This window comes from Bacillus rossius, chromosome 1, assembly GCF_032445375.1.
Source record: "Bacillus rossius redtenbacheri isolate Brsri chromosome 1, Brsri_v3, whole genome shotgun sequence".
Lineage (NCBI taxonomy): Eukaryota > Metazoa > Arthropoda > Insecta > Phasmatodea > Bacillidae > Bacillus > Bacillus rossius.
Window position 1 is genome coordinate 37096107 of NC_086330.1, and position 25839 is coordinate 37121945.

At 39.0% G+C, this 25839-nt stretch overlaps 1 protein-coding gene across 1 annotated transcript in view; it reads left to right on the top strand.

Annotated features, from left to right (window-relative positions):
• The window catches only part of LOC134534825 (carbonic anhydrase-like), a 57241-nt gene that overhangs the window by 17983 nt on the left and 13419 nt on the right, over nucleotides 1-25839 (top strand). The window contains exons 2-4 of the mRNA XM_063373450.1: nucleotides 16059-16109; nucleotides 18996-19151; nucleotides 25381-25501. Coding sequence (XP_063229520.1) covers nucleotides 16059-16109; nucleotides 18996-19151; nucleotides 25381-25501 — 328 coding nt within the window. The remainder of the gene's footprint in view (nucleotides 1-16058; nucleotides 16110-18995; nucleotides 19152-25380; nucleotides 25502-25839) is intronic.

Genomic DNA, 25839 nt, shown 5'->3' on the forward strand with positions numbered 1-25839 from the left:
CTTGAAACTCGTAAACTATGAAAGCTACAGAGTTGAAGTAAATATATCTGAGTAGAACCGAATTTGCTCGTGGTTGTTACATATGACTCACCCGGTTAACATTTGAAGTGATGACGTAATGAAAGTTGGTGGGGAGCGTCGATTTGAAGTCAGTGAGAGAGCTATAGCTCCGAGAGTAATATACCGATTTGCGTGATGTAAACTTTAAGCTGCTCTTGAGTGAGCACTGAGTGTAGCTAATTGAGTGGAATAACAATAAAGTAACTATCTTTGGTTTTGGAGCCATTAATCGCAAAATGCCTAAGCGAAAACAGGTTATGTTGGAGAAAAGAAAGAAAACAAGCGAAATAGGCTAAGCAGAAGCAACTAAAAATGTAGAGAAGTGTCTTAGGTAACTAATCATGCAAAAAAGTAGCCAAGAGAAATGAGCCAGTGGAGCAAAACGACCCCTCGAACAAGGTGCAAAATTCGGTCTCGAGCGAGCCCCAGCCGTCAACCTCGCGAAAAGCGACGGCGAATGCAGAATGTTGTTTAGTAATGGACGTGAATGTGCTCTCTTATGATTCTGGTGTTGATATGGAGTCAGTTGAGCCAGAGGTTGTTTACGATGGGCCGAGTTTGCAGCGGTTTGGTGTCGTAATGTTTCTGGAATTAATCGAATTACGCTAAAAAATAAAGCAACATCAAATTTGTTTAATTACTATTTTTATTTCATACACGAAATTCCCGTTCAGCGCGATAGAAATCCATGAAACAAACCCCTGCCGGCTGTAATCCAAAATACAGCCTATCCAGAATTTGTTTTTTAAGCGTATACAAAGACGTGAAAGTGTTAAAATTTCCATCACCAGAATTTTTGCCTAGCTCAAATCATGCCTTCAAGTCTCAAGGGTCATGAAAACGATTTTTAGGAAAGGGGTTGCAATGCATGCATTGCTAAATAAATATTGTTCGACGCCACTGATTATTAACTAATATTAACAGTTGTGATTATATGGCAATGTCCAGTGATTGGGAAAAGAGAGGCTGCCAAGGAAAATGATGGAGTTTAAGTACATAAGAAGACGGCCCCAAGAAATAACAAGGAGAAGGTGGAAACAACAAATAGTTAAATGAATGCAGGAGACGGGAGAAGACTGGAAGAGGGCGAATGAGAAGGAAAGAGGGAAAAGTACGAATATGAAGGCTTTTTACTTTACTAACCCGGCCGCAGGAAGGAAACAGTTGATGATGATGATGGTGATGATGAAAACAGTTTATACAGTGATGCAAAGATATGTAGTACTAATGAAACCATAGGCCTTGCTTCGATAAGAGATTTATGTATTGATATATGCTATTGTCTAAGAACTGTTAAATACAATAAACTGAATGTGTAACAAATGGATTCTCAGTTGGGCACCTAAGCTGTAGTGTGTAATTACATCGTTGGAAAGTAAGTTTAGTAAAATGTATAATGAGGTTAAATCAAAGATAGTGTTACATGCTTCAAAATAATTTTAAAAAGCTCCCACCGGATTCTCAGTGAAATAAAAAAAAGATACTACAGCTGATACCCACGCTGTGTTTGCAGGAGACACAAGGCATTAATGGACGTTTATTTTTTTTTGTGTTGCGGATACAGTTTCACGCGATTGTATTCTTCTGTAGTGATTGTGTTTAACGACGGAAATTAAACATCTTGCTTCCCAGCCGTCAACACGAGTGGTCGAGCACCAGCACGTCTCAAAGTGGCGACGGTGGGGGGCAGAAAGTGACGACTTCAACTACGTCGTAGAACGCCATATCTCGTGACGATCCCCAACCACCAGCGCACACGGGCGCCCGGCGGAAGGATCTCGAACAGTGGGACCTGCTGCAGGCGCGCTCTAGCCCCCACCCCGCGGCACATTTCTCAAGGTGCTGTCAAGGGGCGGTATAATTAACGCAGGCGGGCAACTGGACCGCGTTCAAAATACGGCCCGCTGTGTATCGCCGTCACTAAAATAGCCGTGACGAGTCCATCGCGCCCGTACCTGGCGACTGGGTGCATCCACCCTCGCTGTAAGGCTCTGACCAACTATCCGCTTGATGTCCACAACTATATTTAACAACAGAGTTGACGGAAAATGGGTGTCAATTATCTCCATAAAATATATTCTGACAGATAAACTGAACTATGTTTTACATCATTCAACACTATTAAAGTTTATTTTAGGTCGAAGCTATCTCGAAAATTCCAATTTCGATATCACATGATGCGTAACAGTGCTGGATGGAATTATAACTTATTGATTTTTTTACTTTTAAAACATCTATAGTAGTAAGCTTTGCCGGTCCTGGGCCTAGTGCCGGAGGGTGGTGTCGGTGTCGGTGTCCGCCATCTTGGATGAGACTTCACGGTGCTAATCTTGGATGATCATGACAAGTGACCTTGAGCTTGAAACCGTTGGATGAACTTGAACCCGGCCGCTATTTTGCATTCCGCCAACATGGAATATAACATAATTATATCCGTAACTATTATAAATTAATCGGTAATTACTCTCCAACAAATTTTAAATAACGAATAAATATTTAATTTCAATTTTAATAAAATATTAATAAAAAACGCACGTACCTAATGGACATTTGAGTCCTCGGTTCGAACCCGAGAGGGCAAAAATTGTGACAGGTCCTTTTTCCACAGAGATAAACAGTAGAATGACCCTCTCACCTTCCCACCACTAATGCCAAGGAATATATATTACACCACCCAGTATGACATCATGATGGCCATCTTGGAACTACCATTTTGTTTTCCCCACCTCAAGTTCGCTGCAGCTATATCGGTTAATCGTTTACCCGGTATAGTGCAGTTGTGACAATCACCAGACCGTCAGCTGTCGTAGCATCCGCCATCTTATCGGCCACCTAGGTTACCATATTGAAAATCTGTACTTATTAACCCATTGATATGAAACCATTCTAAAAATTATTAAAATATTACTTATCAAAATATTTATTAATTGGTAGATTTTTGTCCTCGGTTCGATCCATGGCAGGGGCCAGGATAGGTTATTTAGAATCAAAAAACCTTTATTTATAATTTATTTAATTAAAATCGCTTTAATTTAGATTCACCATAAAATTTTAGACTTTATGTGTAATAAGTAAAACAAAACTTTTACAAATATTATTTATTATGTTGTTCCATTCTACTACATGAACAATAGAAAAAAATTAGCAATCTAATAAGCATTCCGTTCTGCATTTGCCTGAACTAACTAATGCAATGCTTTAATCGGTTTACCGAATACAGCGACCAGCCAGATCCTATTACCACATCATCTTTTTATTCCCTGCAGAGTTTCTCGATACTGTGTTTAACAGACTGCTTCACTTCGTTGGAATTGTAAATGGGAGTAGGCCTATTCGCTGTCTTGAAAGCGCACTTCTTCACTTGGTAATCGAACGGTTATGGTGTACCACATATGCAGTCCAACCACAAGTTATATTTTAAAGATCCGTGCGTTGCTACTTCATCAGAGAGCTGATTGAATATTTTCTGCTTGATATTGTCAAGAAAAGTTCAAATGTATTTAGATAATATTAGTCTTTCAACATTCCAAGAAATACAGATTTCGGCCAGTGGAACATATCATAATTTACCTGTAATGCACCGAGCAAAGTCTTAGGTTTAGATTCACGTTTAGGCGTCATCACAATCGTTCGCTGAACATCTGTTTGTGTGCTTGTACGCATACGAGTTTCCATCCTAAACTGAGGATTCGAAATTTCCGCAGGTAGTTTCACAGTAGACAAACTGACTTCACATTTACAGTTATTCGCATGTCGTCTCAAATTATCAACAGGAGTAAACCAAAAATGTCAGTTATAGCAACGAAAATTCATCTCGTGTATTCGTGCATCATGAGAAAATGCGAACGACGTATCACAGTAGCTGCAAGGATATCTAGTGGATTATGACGAAACTTTCAAGCTCGAGCCAGATGCTGATGATAATGCTGTTGTACCAGTTACAGGTGTACTCTTAAGCGCTTCAATGCATCACTGTTGTAGCGAAACCTTTACCTTCTGCCACGCAGCAGGACATTTCATGTCTTCAAGTGTCTTTTAAACTTATAATTTCTTGTAAATTGCTTGCAAAATTTATTACAGCCAGTTTTTTTTTTTCGAGGTAGATTCTTAGCACATTCTCTCTTCTTGTGACGGCGAGCATTACTGTTGTTCGAGAACATTTTTCCACAGCGGCGGCATCGATACACAGAAGAGATTGCTGCACCTCCAGTAGTCAACGTCAACAGGTTCACCATAGTGAAACTAGTTAATGATGCGGGTGACGTAGATGTTTCCTCGGCTGACGGAACTGCATTCATTAAAGTCCCCTCTAGCGTTGTAGGTGACGATTGTACACTTTCCTTCTGATCTCCGTGGTCGTCAGTATCGCTACCATCAACATATACATTGACGATAGCACAGGATAATTTATATTATTAATGAATAGTTTCCATAGTTTTGTCTGAGGGTCTTGCCAACATATTCTATCTTGATAGCTTCCTGCTTCTACATCGTTCTCTAGTGCTTGAAGTTGACTAGAATTTGGAGTAAATATCTCTTCATTTTCCGCGGATATTGAACTTCCTTCTTCCAGAGACTTATTATTAACTCCACCAGATTTAAATTTCAAATCGTTAATGACATCTGGGTTGTTAGCATCACTTATTTAACCTTTTTCGAGATCATACTATTCGTCTAATATTTTGCCATCATTCAATTTCCTTGATTTTTTAGACTCGTCCTCGTTATCATCAGTAAGCTTGGTTATACAGGTCTTAAGATATTTATTAAAAATACTTCTTCGACTAAATGATGTCTGTCACTGGTTGCAACTTTGCTGTTTTTTATAAGGACCTAATATACATTCGGTTCCCACAGGAAAATTAATATTCTTTCTGAAGGTAAACTTCTTTCCGCAATAACTATGCCGGCGACCTTTTGATACCATTAAAGGCATCGATTCAAAATCCATATTAGATTCTGCGACTGATGTCAGAAGCATACTGAGAATTTATATTGAAATACAAACCTTAAAAATAAATTTAAACTACCATCAGCGACAGTTACTGCCCAATCAAAATAGTACATGGTCTAAGTGGTACCGCTTCTCACTAACACGACGCATGATGATTTAAATTATATAATTTTAATATTCTTTTGGAATGCAGGAAAATATCTTTTAGTTAAGGAATATTGGTCATTCTTAATCGAGTGTTGCTCCATCTGGCTGCAAGTCTAGTCTTGTAGTCTGGCTACAAGTCTACAAAATAGCAAATTGCTTCATCTGGCTACTAATGTAGCCTTGTAGTCAGCTACAAATATAAAGTGATGAACTCAGCTATTTGAACAATAAAAACATTACAAATAAAAGCGAGCTTTTTCTTTTATCGTTAACAGTGAGGGCTGTGTATATGTATGTGTGTGTATATATATATATATATATATATATATATATATATATATTCAAAATCCGATGGGTTATAATAAAAATAAAAAATTACGTAACATACAAATTTTACTACCAAAAGTTCAGCAGGGTCTTACTTATTTGTCTACATAATCTCCAAAACGATGGCGGCATTTGTCATATAGTAAAACCAGCTTCTCGATTCCTTCTTGGAAGAAGTTAGCCACCAGGCAACAGGGCCAGCGCCTAGATCTCTCTCTACCTCACGACGCCACTGTAAGACGGATGGACTAATCGTGCGGCGCATTCTGATCCACTATTCGCATCTCTTGCGATAAGGTTTGACGCGGGAACCATGCGATATCCTGTCGTACTTACCTTTCCAACGCTAAAAACATTATTCACGATCTATTACTTTGTAGAGTGAGCTATATTTTTTGCGTATACGTAAACATTGTATCCTCCAGTGTCCCATTGTATACAATGATTAGTCTAGAAAGCCTTAAGGGGCCCGCCTCGTCAGGGGTGTATGTGTGTTAGTGAGTCGGGATGATAAGCGCGACGATCGCTGGTGCTTCCAGAGTGGTATCGCCTCTAAGCGCAAGTCTCTGAATTGACGCGTAGTCTTCTCGTCGTCACAGGATAACTGTGGAATTTGAGCGGTGACCGTAACATTATATGGCCCATTAATGAAGATAAAGGTGTAATGCAAGTCCCTTAAGTGCTTTTAATAATCTGTACTGGTTGTTTGACGCCTAAAAATTACTCTGAAAACATGCGTTTTAGCCATTTTGACTATTGTAGAAATACAGTTTAAAACATGATCCAAAATTAAAAGTACTTTTCGGGCCTCAGCGTACTCTTAAATGCTTTTCGTAAACATTCCCCACTCGGATATCTTGAGTAGTTTTGAAATCGCGTTGTTTTCCCTGAAGCTCTGCGCACCGTCTGTGTGACCAGGTAGGCGGGGCCCTTAATTTATTGTTCTGATAAGTTATTTAAGGGGGACAGATAGTAATTGAAAGACGCAATATTGGTTTCAACAGTTTTTTTTTGGCAGTAACAATTTTCTATCGTTTCATATTTTTAATTTGGCTTCGTTAAAACATGTTTTAGCAGCTACAACTGTCTGCTATCAGTCTGTTTGTGTCCTATGACGGGAACATATCTCAGTTCCAGAAACGTCGCCACTGTTTGGTCTTTGGGAAGCCTATTGAGTTCTTTTGTGCTTTAATAGTTGTTTTTGTCAGAATATCTGTTAAATTTCATCGCTGGGTTTGCATTTGCGTCGCTATATTGTTGAGGTTTTGTCCAGAATTTCTGTAAGTATAATCGTCGGGTTTCTCTTTCAGTCACTGTGTTGTCCAAGATTGTTGTTTGTCTGTTTTCTGTTTTTACTGTTTTTGTTGCATTTCTCTTGTCTGTGTCAGTCCACTGTGTTAGTCAGTGATGAGATGATGTTCTAATTCCTTCCACGGAATTCTCTGTGCTCTCAGAAGATTTACAATTTGCATAGGCTTTTTTTCTATGTGTTTGTTTGTTTGTTTGTCCGTTATTCCTTTTTTCTCTATGAAATATAGTGCAAACTGTCAATTGAAATTGTCCAAAATAATTATTTAAATCAACTATGTCTTAGACTTTGTAACCTTTAGATTTGTAATGTGCAATTTGTGTTCAAAAAGTAACGGGCATTTTGTAATTTCGCTTGCTTTATTAGTCCGATTCGCGCAATTTTTTTCCGTTGTATATGTACATTTTTAGCCATATTGTTTGTTTAGTTTGTTGTCAGGTGTGAAAAAGGTTAATGTGATTTGTTACCATAGGCGATTTGAAATTTCAATTTTTTTTTTAAAAAAAATTGGTTGTCTGTAAAGTCGGTTTACGGACGATAGTTTAACGTGATAACGTCATAAAAAAACATTGATGAAATGATTGCATACTTTTATGAATAAAATTGAATCATTTTTATTGAATTATCACTATTTTGTATGGATACAAAGAAGGAGTGAAATGAAATCTACAATTTAATTGATAAATTTACTTTTATTTGCACTCATTAATTCAAATATGTTTATTACTTTAACGAAGAGATTATTTTAACAATAACTTCTATACATGTTCGCTATTTAACTTCTTCCAATCTGTGTTATTCTGTTAAAGATAGGACGATGATAGGAAAAGTAGGAAACGAATAGGAGTGTTTCAAGTTTAATGTGCCTCGAAAAAGTCAAATCGATGGTTGTTCCAATCGAGTGGAAGAGAGATATATGCGGCGCAAGCGTACAATGAGCGTAATGGGACACAGCGTAACGGAACAATGTGCGTAACGGGACACTTTTTCGTGCGTGCAGCCGGCGTTCATCATTTTATTAGACGTCACGTCAAAAATGGATTAGAGAATTTGCATTAAATGTTATTATAAGAATGTAATATAGTGTAGCAATGGTTTATAAAAGTTAAGTATTGTTTCTGCAACAGGAAGACTCAGCTTCAGACGAGTGCTCAGCAAGTCCAAGAAGCAAAGCAAGGCAACGCGCCAGCAAGTGCGGCTACCTGCAGAATGCCGACGTGCGGCGGGAAGTCGCCAAGCTAGAGTCCGGCCTCTGATCCATTTTCTTAAAGCAAATAATTAAAATAGCAAATCGTCGTTGGTACCCCAAAACACGATTAACCTTTCTGACAGCTGACAAAAAAACTAAACGTACAATATGGCTTTGAATGTACACATACTTTTCATACATGTTTACCCACACAACAAAAAAAAATAATTGCGCGAATCGGATTGATACAACCCCAGGAAATTAAAAAAAAATTCCGTTACTTTTTGAACACACCTCTAATGTCTTAACGAAGGTATATTTACAGTGTTAAACGAGAAAAAAAAATGTAATGGCTGGAATATTTTTGAAACCAATATGGCGTCTGCCGGTTCCCAGCGCATCTGCGGGAAGCCTACAACTCACATAGTTTCGGTTCCCTACCACGTTCGTGCAACTTCGGATTTCTCTCAAAAATTAAAATTTAAAAAAAATCGAAGGGTTAGGTTAGGTTAGGCCAGTCACAACATGCTTGTTTTCATTGGAAACTTCTGATTTAGCGGCTGAAGTGGCGTTAATACCAAAACGCAAAACTTCGGAAATCTTCGGAAATTCTTGCAGGGAACCGAAACTACGTGAGTTGTAGGCTTCCCCGCATCCGCACGGGCGGCCCGGAAACACGGGTCCTCGCGAAGGCGGGAAGGTGGGCGGGGTTAGCCTCAGGAGGTCGGTGTTCCCGATGTACTGCACAGCCTGCGGTCTGCTGCAGAGCACTTGCCAAGCTCGCAGTATTTCCGTCTTCGCCTTCAGCCGCTTGACGGCCGCTGTCGTTGTTTCTGTTGGCGCGGCCCGCGACTTCTCGCAGCAGCCCCCTGGGAGTCCCTCGCTCCCTCCACCCTCCACCCTCTACCCTCCGCCCACAAGCCTGACGCAACACGTCAGCCCGACGTGCCGAGTACACAGCGACCTCTCGCCGCTATAAACCGCGTGTAAACAGCTACTAACTGACTCTGCACAAATATTATCTTTCCTCCGGTAACCGTCCGCGACTGTGTTCTCAATTTGGTCTATATTTTTATGTCTACAGCACAGTTAATGTTGTATATTTTTCTTTATTATTCATGTCAGCACTACTGTTTATTATTCTCCAGTTTAAGTTTAGAAAACGTGATTTTTTTTTATCTACGCGGAATTAACGTTTTAATGAAAACAGTACAGTTTGTCCATAAAATAATGTTCCAGTTATAAAGTTTGATAACATCAACTGTAAGCGTTGTAGAGTCTTGGTTAAAGGTTACAATTAATGAATAACTCAAAAAGTGAAAATGAAAAGTGAAAATTAAATGGCTGACGCGAGGTCTTGTGACGCCCCTCACCACAATCTTTCGTTCAAAAATTTTTTTTGATACGTTCAGTCGTAACTTCAATGGGTGGAAAAAAAACTGTATTTATTTATTCAAAAAAGTTATTGTTTTGGCATGTCATGAATTACAATTTGACATTCAGGCCCATTATACAATGACACGGGAAAGTACATAAAAACGGAAACGGGTCACAGAACCACGGGATACATATTTAAATTTTAATATCCGTCTGACGCTTCCACAGTGCACACGAAAACGAAACGAATAGCAACCAATGATATGGTTTTTAACCGTTACAAAAATATTTATTTAAATTTATTTATGAACGAGAACATTGCATGGTCGGTTTTTTTATATATTATCAAAATTAATTATAAAAAAAACAGTACTTGAAACAATTTTTAACGTATTTAAAACGTAAAAAAATTCATGACTACCATGGCGACCAAATACTTGGCCTCTGTTGGCCACACGGAGTAACGTAAACGGAAGAGCTTGGCACTGCCGAGCTCATACGTATGGGTCCGTGTCTGCACGCATGCCATTGTAGAAACCATATTCCATGAGTTCCGTCTCCTTTTACGTGATCCGTCTTCACTTCCGTGTCATTGAAGAACGGACCTTAGCAAAAGGTGCCAGTCTCCAGAATCATTTCACGCGGGCAACTAAAATTGTCATAATAATTACGACTGTCCACGAATGACAAATTCAACGAGTGACGAATGCTCATATCCCACGTTGAGCCACGACATTTAATAAGGAATCTGATTTGCACGGTGTTATTTAATATTTAAATATCAAATTACTTTCTAGCGGATGTCACTCAGAGGCAAAGCGCAGGCAGGAGTACCAGCCAAGATGCGGCGAAGTAGTTATGAAAAGAACGGGTAGTGGTTTCACAAGTAAGCAGTGAACAGGTTAAAGTAGATTGGAGCCATTATTGATCTATTTTGAGCCTTACCACCTTCCAGTTCTCTGTTGATTTCTCAAAGCAGAGCGAAACGTTGGTACAATCTACCAATACGACGTGTCTCAACCTCGAAAGCCAAGAATGTTTACATGAACAGGTTACTAAAAAAAAATTTTCTATATTCAATTTTATGTTAGTTCAAATATGCCCTTTTTCCGTTGTATAGTTGCGAGACTGAAGCAGATTAACTTTACTAGAATTAAACAAAAATCTTTTGTACAGATGTGTCTACGAATGGCCACAGTATTTTATTTTGCATAAGATAATTCCCACGATAAGTGTCGAAAACAAAATGTTGTCATGGAAATTCCGAAATATCCGTTATATACCTTACAATATGCAGGTAATTTAAATATAGAGTGTTGCAGCCATCACGGAAGGTTAGAGCAGAGCTCTTAGTCGACACGGTCGTTATTCAATCCCTGTTTATTCTAGTTTTTTGCCGACATGGTAGTTCGTAGAAAAAAAAAATATTTCAGAAAAAAAGTTCTGGATATTAATTCAAGGTTTTATAATAAATTAGAACGAATTTGATAGTGTACATAGTTCGGAAATATTGATTTTTTTTTTCATTTCTACCCTTGATTTTTCAACCCTCTACAGCAATGGCTCATATTATCAGAAATTGTTTCAGACAAAATTTTAGATAAAAAAATTTAAGATTCGCGAACAATTTGAACGGATTTAATATTGTACATATTAAGGGACGTATGAATTTTTTGTCTTTCAACCCCTGTTATTTTCCACCCCTTGCAGTAATGGTTGGTAACATAAAAAAATAATTTTGAACGAAAGTTTTAGATAATATTTTTAAGTTTTAAAATAAAATATAATGGATTTAATAGTGTACAAGATATGGATTTTATGATTTTTTTTATTTCTTCCGCCTTTTATTAACTTCTTGCAGCAATGGTTCGTCTTATCCAAAATTGTTTTAAACAAAAGTTTCAGATAAAAATTATAAGATTTACAAATACTTTAAATGAATTAGGTGGTGTGCCTACAGACAGAGCTATGATTTTTTTTTGTCCTCCAACCCTTGTTATTTTCCACCCCTTGAAGTTATGGTTGGTCGTATAAAAATGTTTTTAGAGAAAATATTTTGGTATCAGTTCTACGAGTTATAATATGTACGTATATTCTGGGATTTATAGATTTTTTAACCTTCCCTATTTCTACGCCATTAACAAACTCGACCGATATTTTCATTTTCCATGTTTATATTTTATGTATCGGTTTGGAAGTGATTTGTGAAAAATTACGGCATTTATCGTGTCCAAAGAAACTGTGATATATAGAGAGAGTAAGAGAGTGTGAGAGAGTGAGAGTGAGAAATAGAGATATAAATATATATAAACTGTTATGTTGACGATGGTTTTGAGGTAGATGAACCAATAAACGAAAACATTATTTAAAAATTTCCGGAAGTCGCACCATGGTGACGACTACAGTATGTATTATTACTTCGAAATCTACCTAAAACCCACTGGGAAAGTCTACTAGTTCAACCACGGAGTAAGTAATTGTCAGAAGACGGCATGCTATGACGTAGTTGAAGTCACGTTTTTACCTCGGCATTGCCACACTGTCACGCCCAAAACATTGCGGAAATGGTGCTTGATCACGTCTGATAATGGTTAGTAAGCAAGATTTAGAATATACGTCGTTAAATACAGTCACTTCCATAAAATACAGTAATTTTAGACAGCTTACACAATCAAACAGCTTTACAGCCTTACAATCTTACAGCTAATGTTTTGGGCTTCTAACCAACATGGCGTAATCAGCTGAAGAAAAAATTGGCTTCACTCGGTTACAACGTAATCATGCGGACATGGTATGCCACTGTACAATTGTGGGGCATGTGCTCAATTCTGGTTAACATTTTTAATATCATTTCTTTTACGGTAAACTGGACGCCACATTGCCTTTAGTGTTAATAATTCTGGGTTATTTCTTTATATATTTCTTTATATATAATGAAAGATTCCTTATTTGTTTAACATTAATTTTTTTGTTATGTAATGTTAACTACTTCATTTATTTATTTTTCCTTTTATTTAGAACATTTCAATGAATATGGACAATATTGTGAAGTGCCTGAAGATTTAAAAAGAACTTTTAAAACCAAAATAACTTAATGAAATTCTTTTGCTGAAGTATAAAGTAATTATAGTTTTGTAACAGACACCGAGTGAAGTTATCATGTTGTACCAATCTGCAAGAAATTTTCTATCAGTATGTGCATCCAGCTACTGTCATCTATGACCATCTTCGTTTGAGAAAGGTCGCTCTTCTGACCGCTCTGACCGCTCTGACCTCCTTTCGTAGTGGGAGCAAATCCGTTTGATTTAATGTGATCACGCAGACGTGGCCAGCCTGCGAGTGGACGTGAAACAGGACACGTCTCCTTGACCGATATACACTGTTAGAAAATACGGTAATATTCTTACGGCGTGTCTTTTTCCGTGAAGTAATGATATAATTCCGAAATACTTTTTTTCTTCTTCAAAAATTTGAGAACGTTCCTGTATTTACCTTGAAAATGGCGTTTCTGAACTCCTGTTGGTTTCTGAGAAATCACCATTGTGACCAGCGTTCTCGGTGAAATTAACGTGGTACATTTTTAACGGCGTAGCTCGAGGGACGAGAGTAAGGCGAGCCGTCAGGGCGGGAGGAGGACAGCTCGAGAGCCCGTGCGTGAGAACTACACCCCCCTCGAGGTCCGCGCGACGCAGAGCAGCCTCTCTGCAGTCCGTCATCCTGTCAGGTCTCCGCGGCGAGCTCCCTGGACAAACAACCAGGGGGAGATACAGCAGACCAGGGGGAGATACAGCAGGCCAGGGGGCTGACACCGGATAGGGTGCGCGAATCTCTCAAGTTAGTCCCTACGCACAGAAACTATTTCTGTACCTTTACAAAAGATTCCTTTGGAATAGATCGTCATGCAGGGTACCCATCAAAGAATGTCCTAGTTTCAATGGTATATTATAACAGTTTAATCTAGACTTTTTACAACAAATCACACACCAAATTGAAGGTCAACTAAACTAGTTTTTTTTTTTAAATAAATGTTCAATATGTGCACCTTTAGTTATACGCCACACATCCAACCGAAAGTTAAATTCTCCCCACACTTTGGTTAACGCGTCCGGAAGAATAATGGAAGCAATAGCGTCTTCAATTCTGTGTCTCAACTCTGGCAAATAATTAGGTAGCTGCGGAACGTACATGCGATCTTTTATAAAGCCCCCCCCCCCAAAAAGCATAATCTGTCTTTAAAACATGTAGCAACTCTGACCTATATGGACGCATGTGTAAACGTGTTCTTAAAACATGCCACATTTGGCAAATGAAGTTCAAGACTGGTTTTCCGAACAGATTTATTAGGACTACTCAGGTAAGACGCTCTGACACGGTCGACATCCTGTACAGACAGACACTTTTTTTTGGTACCGTGATTTTCTCTTTACAAACACATCCGGTCGTTTCGAACTGCCTATACCATCGGCGGAGATTTTTGCCACATGCGGGATCACAATTAAACTTTAAGCGAAACGCACGTTGAACATAAATTACAGAATCACGCTTAACAAATTGTAGAACCCAAAACGCTTTAAGCTCAGGAGTCGCCATTTTGCGTAGGTGGCGCTGCAAGCGAGAAAACAACAAATCAGTCCTCAGAATCAAACGATACCAGTTTACACTTACAGGTTATTAAATAAATAACTCCTTTTTTTCAATTATACTGAGTTTTACATCAATTTCTATATGCTTTTAGCTAGGAAGAAGGAAATTATGATTTTTTTTAATCGGGGACTCGTTTCAACAAATAAAGGTATGTAACATAGTCCCTCTACTTAAGTTTTTTGGTTCAACAAAATGTTGGCAACTAGGTACTTGTAACTCTTGCTTTTCACTTAAAAAAATGTTGAAGTTATATTGCTTTAGGCCGTTATAAAAAAATTATGAGAGTGAATTTTTATGATGCGCGCGCACCATGCAAATAAATTTTACAGGATGAAATAAAGGCTACATATAAATAAAAATTACATTTGTGATTTTAAATCATAAGCTATACTTAAGTGATTGATATTTATTACTGGTCCATGTAATTAAAAATATTTATTTATTGTGAATATTAGTGATATAAATTGTGTTTATAAACTGTTTTAAAGTGTATTCATATCAATAAGGTTATGTTCTCATATGTATAACGATGTCAGGTTGCTTGTAAGCTTCTATTGTCGCTGGCAGGGAGTATCTGTGGAAGGTTTAGTAGTCTCCTGGCTGTTTTCATGGGCATGTTTGAGAGTTTATGTTCCCGTAGGTATAATTATTTGCATTAATAAATTATTTCATTATTGTTCTATAAATTATTGATATAAATTATAATTAAATTTAATTTGGATCATTTTACTAAATTAAATAATTGTATACATGTTTATATATTAATATTGAATACTGAGTATTTAATTTTTAATTTGATATAATTTAAACTTTAAAAACTCTCTTAATTATATCACTCCAATTATTTCATTATTGTATTTATATTAATTATTTGCATGAAAAATTAAAGTTTTTTTATTACGTAAAGTAAGTATAACTTCCAACGCGCGTACATAATTACACGCACTCAATCTTGTTTGAAAAAATTAAAATGTTATGATTCGAAAAAAAAAAACGAAATTTTTAGATATGATCAGTAATAAAAGAAAAAAAAGGCATATTTGTACGAAGCTCGTTCAACCAAGAAGTACGGTTTGCTCGACTTGTCTTGCTTTAGCCGTTCTACTACCGTGAAGCGCAGAGCGGAATGGTGAACAAGTAAAGCCATAATTTACGTCTGACATAGGTTCAAATTCCTGTTCAGCCATCCTGATTACGATTTTACATGGTATCCCGATTACGATTTTACGTGGTTTACAAAAATCAATCCTACATATTTCACGAGTCATGGGATAGCGCTTTGCCACTTTCGTTAAACTAACTTCTGCCAGGAACAAGACAAGGTTTATTATTTTTATCGCGATTGCCGTGGAACGCCATGTGAACTTTAATTTCCTTGTCATCTCACATTGTTTATATGCATGTCATGAAGTTAATTTATATAACAACTAAAATTATACGTTGTAAATACGTGCACATAAATGATAACGATGCCATAGTGCCTGCGAGTGCTGCAACCAGCACAGCTCTCAGGGGCCAATGGTTGCCTGTTTGCCTATTGGCACTAAATCGTTGCACAGCTGAATTTTTCCTTTATCACCTTCGTAAATTATTTACTTTGCAACGTTTAAGTCACCCACTTACCTGTTCATATCGTCATTTTTACAAATTATTTCTAAAGCTTTAAATATTTCATATATTGGTTTGGCAAACTTGATGTGGACTACTCATTATCGAACATGTCTAAATAAATGGACCTAAAAATCTTACAATCAAATGAATTCTTGTTGTGTTACGTAAAACAAGGGTCATGCATTAGTTTCAATTTTTTTTAGCACACAACGTTTTTTTGGCTCGTAGAATATACTGAGACAGCTGTGTATTTCAGAGTTAACAATAATTAAACCTAAAGATCGCTCATTCATTTTATGTTTTAACCTGGTTTAGAGGCCATATATCAGTAGTGCTAAGGACGGCATATTTCGTAAATAAGCCAAAAAAAAGAAGATTTTTTAACGAAATTGAAAAGAAAACAGGTATGGTAATTTTTTGTTTGCTCTTTCTTGTTGCAGGGTTGGCAACTCTCGTATACGCCGCTGACTGGAGCTACTCGGGAGCGAACGGTGAGTGCGATCTCCTGAGTGTCCCCCGCTCACTGCCGCGGTACGTCATAGCGGCGAGGTACAGCTGTACGTGAGCAGTGGTACACTCACTAGAGCGGTACTGCAGCGGTGCACTCACTAGAGCGGTACTGCAGCGGTGCAGTTGACCGCGCGTGCCGGCTCACATAGCGACCCCGCGTGCTCTGAGGCATGTAGAAGTCGCCTTGTACACTGCATGTACTTTTTTTTGTAGACGGAACAGAAATATTCATGTGAAATTAAAGATATGTAGTACGTACATTAACGTGAAACTAAAGATATATAGTTTGTACATGTACATGAACAACAATTGGGTCACTTTTAAGTAGTGTTCGCAGTAATACTGTGTTCGAATTCTTGCCCGGGTATTTATGCTCTGTGTTGTCCCATTACCTCCAATAGTTAAAGTTATTTGCAAAACGTTTCCTGATCAACGTTCCAGTGTTAACTGCGCACATAAATAAGCATAAAAAATAAAATCCAATTATTGAATATTCGATTATCTCTTCCATAGTTGAAAAAAAAATATGCTTTAATGAAACATCAATTGAAATATAAAATTATCCATAGCCATGTGTTGTACAAAGTTACAGTATCTTTCTTGTAATATTATAAACTATATCTAGGCAACTTATTTCCAATGGAATATTCTGTAAATGTACAGAATTTTTTTTTTCTGTGTACCATTTATACCACCGCTGCCGCGTACCGCACCTGTTCGCACATACATTAATGCTTATCGAAGCTTATTTTTTTCCTTTAAGTCTTTCAAATCTCTCCTGGGATTTCACTGCAACATGAGCTGGCGTGTCCCTCGATCGTACTGAAATAAAGGTTTCCCTCTTGACCACACTTAGAGGTTCCCACTTGCTAGCTGAAAATGATTAAAGGTCTTCTCAAGGCTCGTATTGTACTGGTTGGTCGGGAAAATCATTTGAAATATTTTGGGAGGTAATTACTTATAGGATGGAGGTAAGACAAATTAAAGCCACCTACAACCCATCTCAATTCCAAGAGGGGATATTAAAAACCGATTTAGAAATCGTTTAATGGAGAAGGGGAAAAAAAAAGCAAATTTTACTACAATTCCACGGATAGTTTTCAGCGTATTAACAAAATTTTAGTAATATATAAAACCACAGACAAACAAAAAAATACAAAATTTGGGCCTTCCGATGTTACGGATATTTGATACTGTTTTATTGAGGGAGTGCAATCTAACACCCCTTAACACCCTTCTATTTGGCAAAGCAATGAAACTATAATCTTAACTTAAGGTTTATTTTGTTCTACCAAGTCCAATAAAGAGGTTTTAAGAATGTATAAAATATAAAATTATGTAATTATGACATATGAACTCGAATACATTATGTATGGTACCGTTTTCAGTCACTTTGTATATAAATATTGTATTTTTAATTTTATTAGCCTTTTATTTCACACTTTTTGGCATCCACAAAAAATCTTATTCGGCCCATCCTGAGTTCCCCAGAGCTGATCACCCCCCCCCCCCCCCCCCCTACGCCCTGGCCGTCCCAGCATATGCCCCTACCAATGAGCGGAGGTGGGCCTTTTATGGGTTGAGGTTCGAGTGCACGTTAACTACCGCACCGCATGTTCTCATGATTTAAAAAAAAAATGTTTGAACCATCCCAGTTGTGTCTGTTTACAAAAGGCATTTAAAAATCCGTATTTTGTTTTCAAACATATTTGTATTCAAATGAATGAAAAAATTAAAAACTTGTGTTTCTTTTTGGATGAAATTATTGGTATGGATTCTTGAAAGCACTCAAGGGACTTGCGCTATACCTTTATCTTTAATTAATTCGCCATATTATGTGATGGTCAGAGACCCGAAAAATTTCGCGGATTCACCTGTCGTCAGGCTAGAATTGAAAGTCATATGTTTTTGTTTCATCTGCGAGAACTTTTATGTTCTTGTTAATCAGCACTATACATAATTGCTTACTTCTTTCCTAGTTGTAGATCTCTGGCTCACGGCAGCAGAGGGCCGTCTCCGAATAACTGCGGTCCAATCACAGTGCGAGCACATGAAGATTTTCATTATAACTTGCGACCAATTTAATGCGCGAATTTCTGTTTTTTTTTTCCTAGTTATGGTTACCGCTAAAAATATCATGGTTGCCCTGTGTACGACACGAAGACTGCGCGCTAGTCCAAAGCCTAGATACACCGCTATTTCATCGCACCCATCATCCCACCTCACTTACACATCTACATACATGTACAAATTCCACAGGGGGTTGTTCGCCCTTCCTCTAGTTTTTATTTTCTTTTTCAACCCGGCTCTCTTAGCCTCAAGGCCTTTCCGTCCCGGGAACAACCAACAGGCGTTGTTACGGAATACGCCGCATACGCAATCGGTAGAGACATGCAAAATTCGCGGATTCATTTCGCGATAGGCTAGCATCAAAACAACTATACACTTTCGTACCACTTCTGCGATTGGCCCACATTTTATCCGGGGAACTGTGAGCCAATGGGAAACACTAAACCAAGAAAGTTCCGAATTACGGACAGCCTAGTTGAGACGTCTCACGCGCGTCAGTAGCCAATGAACAGGTGTCGTTTCCGCGAGTATTTAAAGGACTGTGGAGTCTATCCTAGAGGTCAATGAATCCCCGAATTCTGCAGGTCTCTAGCGATCGGGTTAAGCTGTTAGAGCTCAGGCCATGACAACCCATCCCGGGATTGTCACCGCCTCGACCCGCTAGCTCGCTCAGCCGACCAGACAGTCAGCTCTGGGACCTCGTCAGCGCTGCTGGCGCCTACCCCAGTCACCCAGAGGCCTGCCCAGCTGTGTACCGCAGGAGCACCACCGACTAGACGCGCGCTCTCCCTCCGCAGGGCCGGACCACTGGGGGGCGACCTGTCGCACGGGCAAGAGGCAGTCTCCCGTGGACCTCGCCCGCTCCGCCGCCGCCGAGGGACACTTCCACGACCTCGCGCTCTCCAACTACGACCAGGCGGTGGCCGTCAACGTCACCAACAACGGACACACAGGTGCGCCTGGCCCCGCTGTTCACGGGGAAGCCTACAACTCACGTGGTTTCGGTTCCCTACCGCGTTCGTGCAAACTTCGGATTTCTCTCAAGAATTGAAATTTTAAAAAAAAATCGAAGGGTAAGGTTATGTCAGGTCAGTCACAACATGCTTGCTTTCACTGGAAACTTCTGATTTAGCGGCTAAAGTGGCACTAATACCAAAACGCAAAACTTCGGAAATCTTCGGAAATTCTTGCAGGGAACCGAAACTACGTGAGTCGTAGGCTTCCCGCTGTTCACACTAAAAGATAACAACGTCAAACAGTCTTCAAATAGGCTACTTCTGGACTCATGTTTTATCATAAAAAGGGGCAAGAATTTTCCGCCAGCGGTTCTTCCTTGTAATTGGCGGACGTCTGCAAGAGAACCACTGACCTATCTTACCGGACCACTATTGCGCTTGGTGTGCTGACAGTATACATGTGCCTGAAAGAAACTCAACCATCCCCGACACATAGACGATGCTACAGTCTTTGAACTTTCAGCTAGTCTCGAAATATTTCGCGGAAAATTCATGCCCCTAGCCATAAAAACATTATATTGATACATTCCAATTTATTCCATTTAATTGTTATAATTGTTATAAATTATTCTGTGAAACTGTTTTGAAGATGAACCCACCAGAAGAATATTAAAACATTTTTTTTAATACTACAGCAAAAAAGTTTTTCTTCCATCCATCCTGCTTGTAAAGTAACTCAGAACCCGGAAGTTAGAATCTGGTGAAGATTTTACAAATAATCAGTTAAACTGAACTACAGAGCAACCTTCGTTTGTTACCAAGAAAATTACCTCACTTAAGCAGTAGTTTCAAAATAGTTGTGTGCTATTCGTGCTTATTTTTAGTTATTTAATGGACGACTGTACTTTGTGTTTGCTTGGTATAAACAATTGGGATTTAATACATTCATATCCAGCCGTGATATGTCGCGCTTGTGATCCAGCCGATATGCCGAGTTGATGAAAAAGATTGGCCGAAAGTGGAATTAGGTTCAGGGTTGGGATATGTAAGCAGAGGTTGAACTGTTTCTTCCATTTCTAGGTCGAAAAGTAACCTGTGGATGCGGATCTGAGCAAGAGATTGAAGTTTTTTACTGGAAAGATTCCTAATCTTGTCAGCAACATATTGTCCAAAAGTTTAAATGGGATCTCGATTTCTGTAGTTGTCATTAACAGATCGCAGAAGAGATAAAATCGCGACATCCATGTAGTCTTCGTCCTTTTGAGTTGAAGTTTTCACCTTTTTAGATGTTTCACGCTTGCCTGCGTCAGTGCTTTTTCTTTTCTCTTTGTCACACGGCACTTGAGATATGTCGGAACGCAAAGTAGTTGGTGTGGCAGTGCTCAATTCTGGGACAGAGTCGTTTTCATTGCCAGACACGTCAGTGACACTAGAAGCATGAACCTCTGGAAGAAAATCAGCATGCTCTTCTGTTCTGCCATCGTCTTATTTCTTGAACAAAAATCATGACATGTTTGTGTACTCACACACTGCCCATATAAAATACAAATATAACTTTAACATGTCGTTATGGTACACCTATGAAAGGTAAAAAAATTATGAGATGAAATTATATTCACAAGAACTGTCTGCAAAAGTCGTATTATTTTATATAAATAAAAGTATTAATTTTATCCACTTGAAAATCTTAGAAAAAAACCGCTGTTAATTATTTTATGCACATCGCAATACTGTTCGAAACATTATTGTGCAGTTCTGTATGTAGTGTGTGACACATCTGCTAGATTTTCTAACTGTGGTTATGGTATATTTCACAGCTTCCAACAACTGAAGAGGAATGGTTAGAAGTCACGCGAGATTTCGAAGTGAAATGGAACTACCCCCACTGTTTAGGGGCTTTGGACGGGAAACACGTGGTTTTGCAGTGCCCACTCAACAGTGGGAGCAGCTATTTTAACTACAAGCATGTCTTCAGTATTGTATTATTTTCTCTTGTGGATGCAAACTACATATTCCGGTATGTGAACGTTGGCAAACCAGGTCGGATGTCTGATGGCGGCGTTTTTCTCCAAACGGCACTTCACACAGCTCTCGAGAAAGCAAAACTAAATATTCCACGACCACAGCCTCTACCAGGAAGTGATGTCCCAACACCCTATGTTATAATCGCCGATGATGCGTTTCCCTTATCAACATATATAACCCTGGTGAAATCGAAGCAGGTTCTCCGAAACGAGTGTATAATTACAGACTGTCAAGGGCACGGCGTGTTGTAGAAAACTGTTTTGGCATTTTAGCTAGTGTGTGGAGAATTTTTCGGAAGCCTATGATGGTAACCCCTGATAGGGTACAAAATATAGTTCTCACATGTGTGTGTTTACACAACTTTCTTCGCAGAAGTTCAACCTCGTCACACCTATACTGCCCGCCTGGCTATGCGGATTGTGAAAATACAACACACGGAAGTGTAGTACGAGGTAGGTGGAGAGATGACGTTGGATCGACTTCCGGACTGACAAACCTAAAAACCGTTCCTCGACATGCGAGAGCTGAGGCTCGAGCTTCCCGAGACAATTTCACGAAATATTTCGTTAGTAATCAGGGTCGTGTTTCCTGGCAAGATAGGTTCATTTAAATGTCCAGAACAAATTTGTACACATAAACCATATTTGCACGTCGATGTTATACACCCAGTAAGTAATACCAGTCATGTGTGTTTCAAAGTGTATACAAACACTGAAATACAAACGTAATATATATAGTTATGAGTTCACATATGATTTTTAGTAATCTCAGATTCAGTACAATACCTTATTTTAAGTAGTTGTACGCCATTATGCTTATGGTCTTCAACAATGTATAATGGTTATAATCGTCAACACTGTATACTATTGCAAATAGCAGTTTCTGTATTCATTATTCCATTATATATGTTTGCAAATTTATAATTGTTAAACTTTAACATGTGCACTCAACTTTATATTCGTGTATTATTCACAAATAATAAAATTACCTACTTACCAGCGTAAACGTTTCCGTTCCAGGCCTTATCTCATCTCCATCTAAAATGAACTACAATGAATCGTAGAGAAACCAGGACAGTTTTGGTACATCTGCAGTGCCGGCACCACTCTTCTTCTTTGACAAATACTCATTGTGTACTCGGCGAAAGTACGACCGTAAGCTTTTTATTTTTTTGAGAACTGCTTTTGTTGTCACCATTGCGTATTTGTCTTTTAGATTCTGTAGAGCATCAAAACGTTTTTTCCTGTATTTGTAATCGGCACACGTAGACATCCACAAACACGGAAATGCATGGTAATCCTCTGCGAAATTCAAATTTGTTTCATTGGGCCACTCCGTCATTTTTAACACATGCAAAGAAATCACTCTGAACCAAGCTATACCTCGGACAATCGCACAAGACGCACGATTGTTGCAAGTGTCTCCCCGTCTGACATGGGGATACACTTGCACCTACTTGCCTCTGCGCGGGAGGGGCCGTGCGCACATATCTGTGGCATGCCTCTCCTCGCGTTGTTGCATGCTCCTGCTTGCGACTGCGCGCAACAGTCGCATGCCTCCGAGGCGCACGAAATGTTGCACAGGTGTAAATGCGCCTGTAGTGGTACATCCGTAGTGAGACAATGTGCGGTACGGGACACTTTTTCGTGCGTGCAGCCGGCGTTCATCGATTTATTAGACGTTGTCACGTCAAAAAATACAAAATATACTGAGAGAATGAAAATAGGTGTAAGTATATAATAGTAGCTATAGGTAAGCACAAACAAATTACAAATATAACAACAATTATGTACTGTAGATACGCGCATAACTCTGAACGACTGCAACAAATGTCTTATTTTTTTAATGGGGACACCAACCGTGCGAAGCTGGGCCGGGCAGCTATATTCAATAAATTAAGTGTTTCCGACGCGGACGAAGTCGCGGGTTTCAGCTATCTATCATATAGTCGTTAATTTTTGCGAATCAATTTTCACAATGAAGTACTATTTGTAACGATTGAATAAATCCCACGCGGACGAAGTCGCGGGCCACGGCTAATATATAATATGCACAACATTATTTTTTTCTTTCTTGCTACAGAAACAGATAAAGATTATTCTTTGTTACATATTGATACTTGTTAAGTTACGTCTTGATGCATACAAATCAATTTAGCAAGCAGTAAAAATTACAGACACTCAACTAATACCCGTTTGAAGATAACCTCCACTTTGCTCTGATTGCGAAGTACTGAGCCTTCGGTATGTACAATTTGGGAGTCCCGGCTCTACCGGGAAGGGGGAGGGGATCTGGCCCCTATATCAGAGAGTGGTCGGAGGAATTTTTAAAATTTAGATGTAAAATGGTACGTTTTGTGGCTTTTTGAGGTTAATTATTTCTCTCTGAAGTCCACTATGTTAATATTATTAATATTATATTGTTACGAATGCGAGAGACCAGACCGCGATGTCAGTTTCGGAGTGGGCTGGCGGCCACGTACGGCCACTGGCGTCACGCGCCGTCCATTCACGTAAGGCGTTCCTGTTTGGATCACAAGGGTCCTCGCCACCCCCCCTCCGCATTTATTTCTGATTATTTGCTTACTTCTTGTGGAAAAATCCTTTTTGCCTAATTTTTACTGGTTGATTAAATTTTGTATGTGTTCGTGTAAGTTTCTTTTGTATTTCCCCCCCTTGGTTCTTTGTTTGAAAGCTGATGCAATATCCTAGTTATACTTAATAATAAGAGCGCTGTTGCCATGCGTCATTGGTCAGAGATTACGTCACATGAGCGCACTTATTTTTCTCTTGGAGGACAAAGGGTGACCATGGATGCGGTTAGCGTCTGTACGAGGTACCGAGCAGGGGGGCGCAACAGTATAGGCGGAATATAGCCACTAAAAAAACTGTCCGTTTGAGAAATGCCATAATAAAAAATTAACTTTTTAAATGTGAGAAAAATATATTAATTTCTTAAACATTAAAACATAAATAAAAATAATATTCACAAACATTTTTAGTTTAGAATTTAATGGAATGGTATATTAACGGAGTGGCTTATTGATTATACTACAGCCAAAACATAATACTTTGAAATAATTTTTGTCAATGTTAAATTATTTTGGTAGCAATGAAATAAGCATGGGTGTAAAAGAAAATCTTGTGTGTGCCTTGCTTTTGCTCGTGTATATATTTTTTTGCAACTGAAACTGAGGTTAAGATTTCCAATAATTACTCCAACTTTGCGGCTATTCAGTGTTTAGTATTTGAAAAAAATGCATAGCATGCTAACATAGTGTTAGGGTTATTCCTTATTGAAAAAAAAACTCTTAAACGTAATACTGTTAATATTCCCAGCATCTAACGACCAATTTTTTTTAAATGTTGCCAGCATTTACTTTTGAAAAGTTAACGATTTTCAGGTTGTAAAATTGCCTCTAAATACCGGGGGAGCTGAATTGTTGCCCCTTGGATGGGCAGCCCTTCAGGATTTTTCTGGCAATGGTTTGTTTGTACAGCGACTGGAAGGGCAGCCCATCCAATTTCTGAAAACATGTTTCTTTAAGTGCTTAAATAATCCTGAAAACTTGCCCCTTGGAAGGGCAGCCCATTAGGATTTTTCTTACAGTAGTGTTTTTGAAAGGTTGTCTGAATTGTTGCCCCTTGGATGGGCAGCCCTTCAGGATTTTTCTGACAGTGGTTAGTTTAGTTTAGGTTAGGTTAGGTTAGATTAGGTAAGGTAAGGTAAGGTTAGGTTAGGTTAGGTCACTTTACAAACTAACCACTGTCAGAAAAATCCTGAAGGGCTGCCCATCCAAGGGACAACAATTCAGACAACCTTTCATAAACACCACTGTCAGAAAAATCCTGATGGGCTGCCCATCCAAGGGGCAACAATTCAGACAACCTTTCAAAACACCACTGTCAGAAAAATCCTAATGGGCTGCCCTTCCAAGGGACAAGTTTTCAGGATTATTTAAACTCTTAAAGGAGCGTGTTTTCAGAAATTGGATGGGCTGCCCTTCCAGTCTCTGTACAAATAAACCACTGTCAGAAAAAACCTGAAGGGCTGCCCTTCCAATGGGCAACAATTCAGTCGCCCCTAAATACCACGCAATTCTCGGATTTCCAAAGAGAATAAGAGCGTTAGTTATAGCCCTCAGTCGCTTTGTGGCACCGCGGGTGAGGTGTGGAGTGTCTGAAGCGGGATTTGCTTGCAGTTCGCCTGGACGTGGAGCAGCCGTGCTCCATGCTGCTGGCGGCGGGCGGACTGCCGGGGCTCTTCCGACTGGAGCAGATACACTTCCACTGGCCGTCGGAGCACACCCTGGACGGCAACAGGCAAGCCTACATCTCGTCAATATCCTTACATTTCCTTCGCTGTTCATCTGGAGGAATCTTGGCCAGTTTAGATACTCTCAATCGAGCAAGTATCGAGTCGCGAGTCACCCAGTTGAGACGCGTCACAAGTCAGCAGCCAATGGAACAGATGATGTTTGCCCGATTACGCAGAGGATCTTGGAGTCTATTCTGGAGTAAACTGAAACAGCGAAATTTTCCAATCCCTACGAATTCTCTTATTATTACTACTAGCTGCAATACCCGGCGTTGCCCGGGCTGAACACAGGGTGTAGTTAGTAATTGTCTTCTTATTTTGAATGTCAAGTGTGAAAATTAAT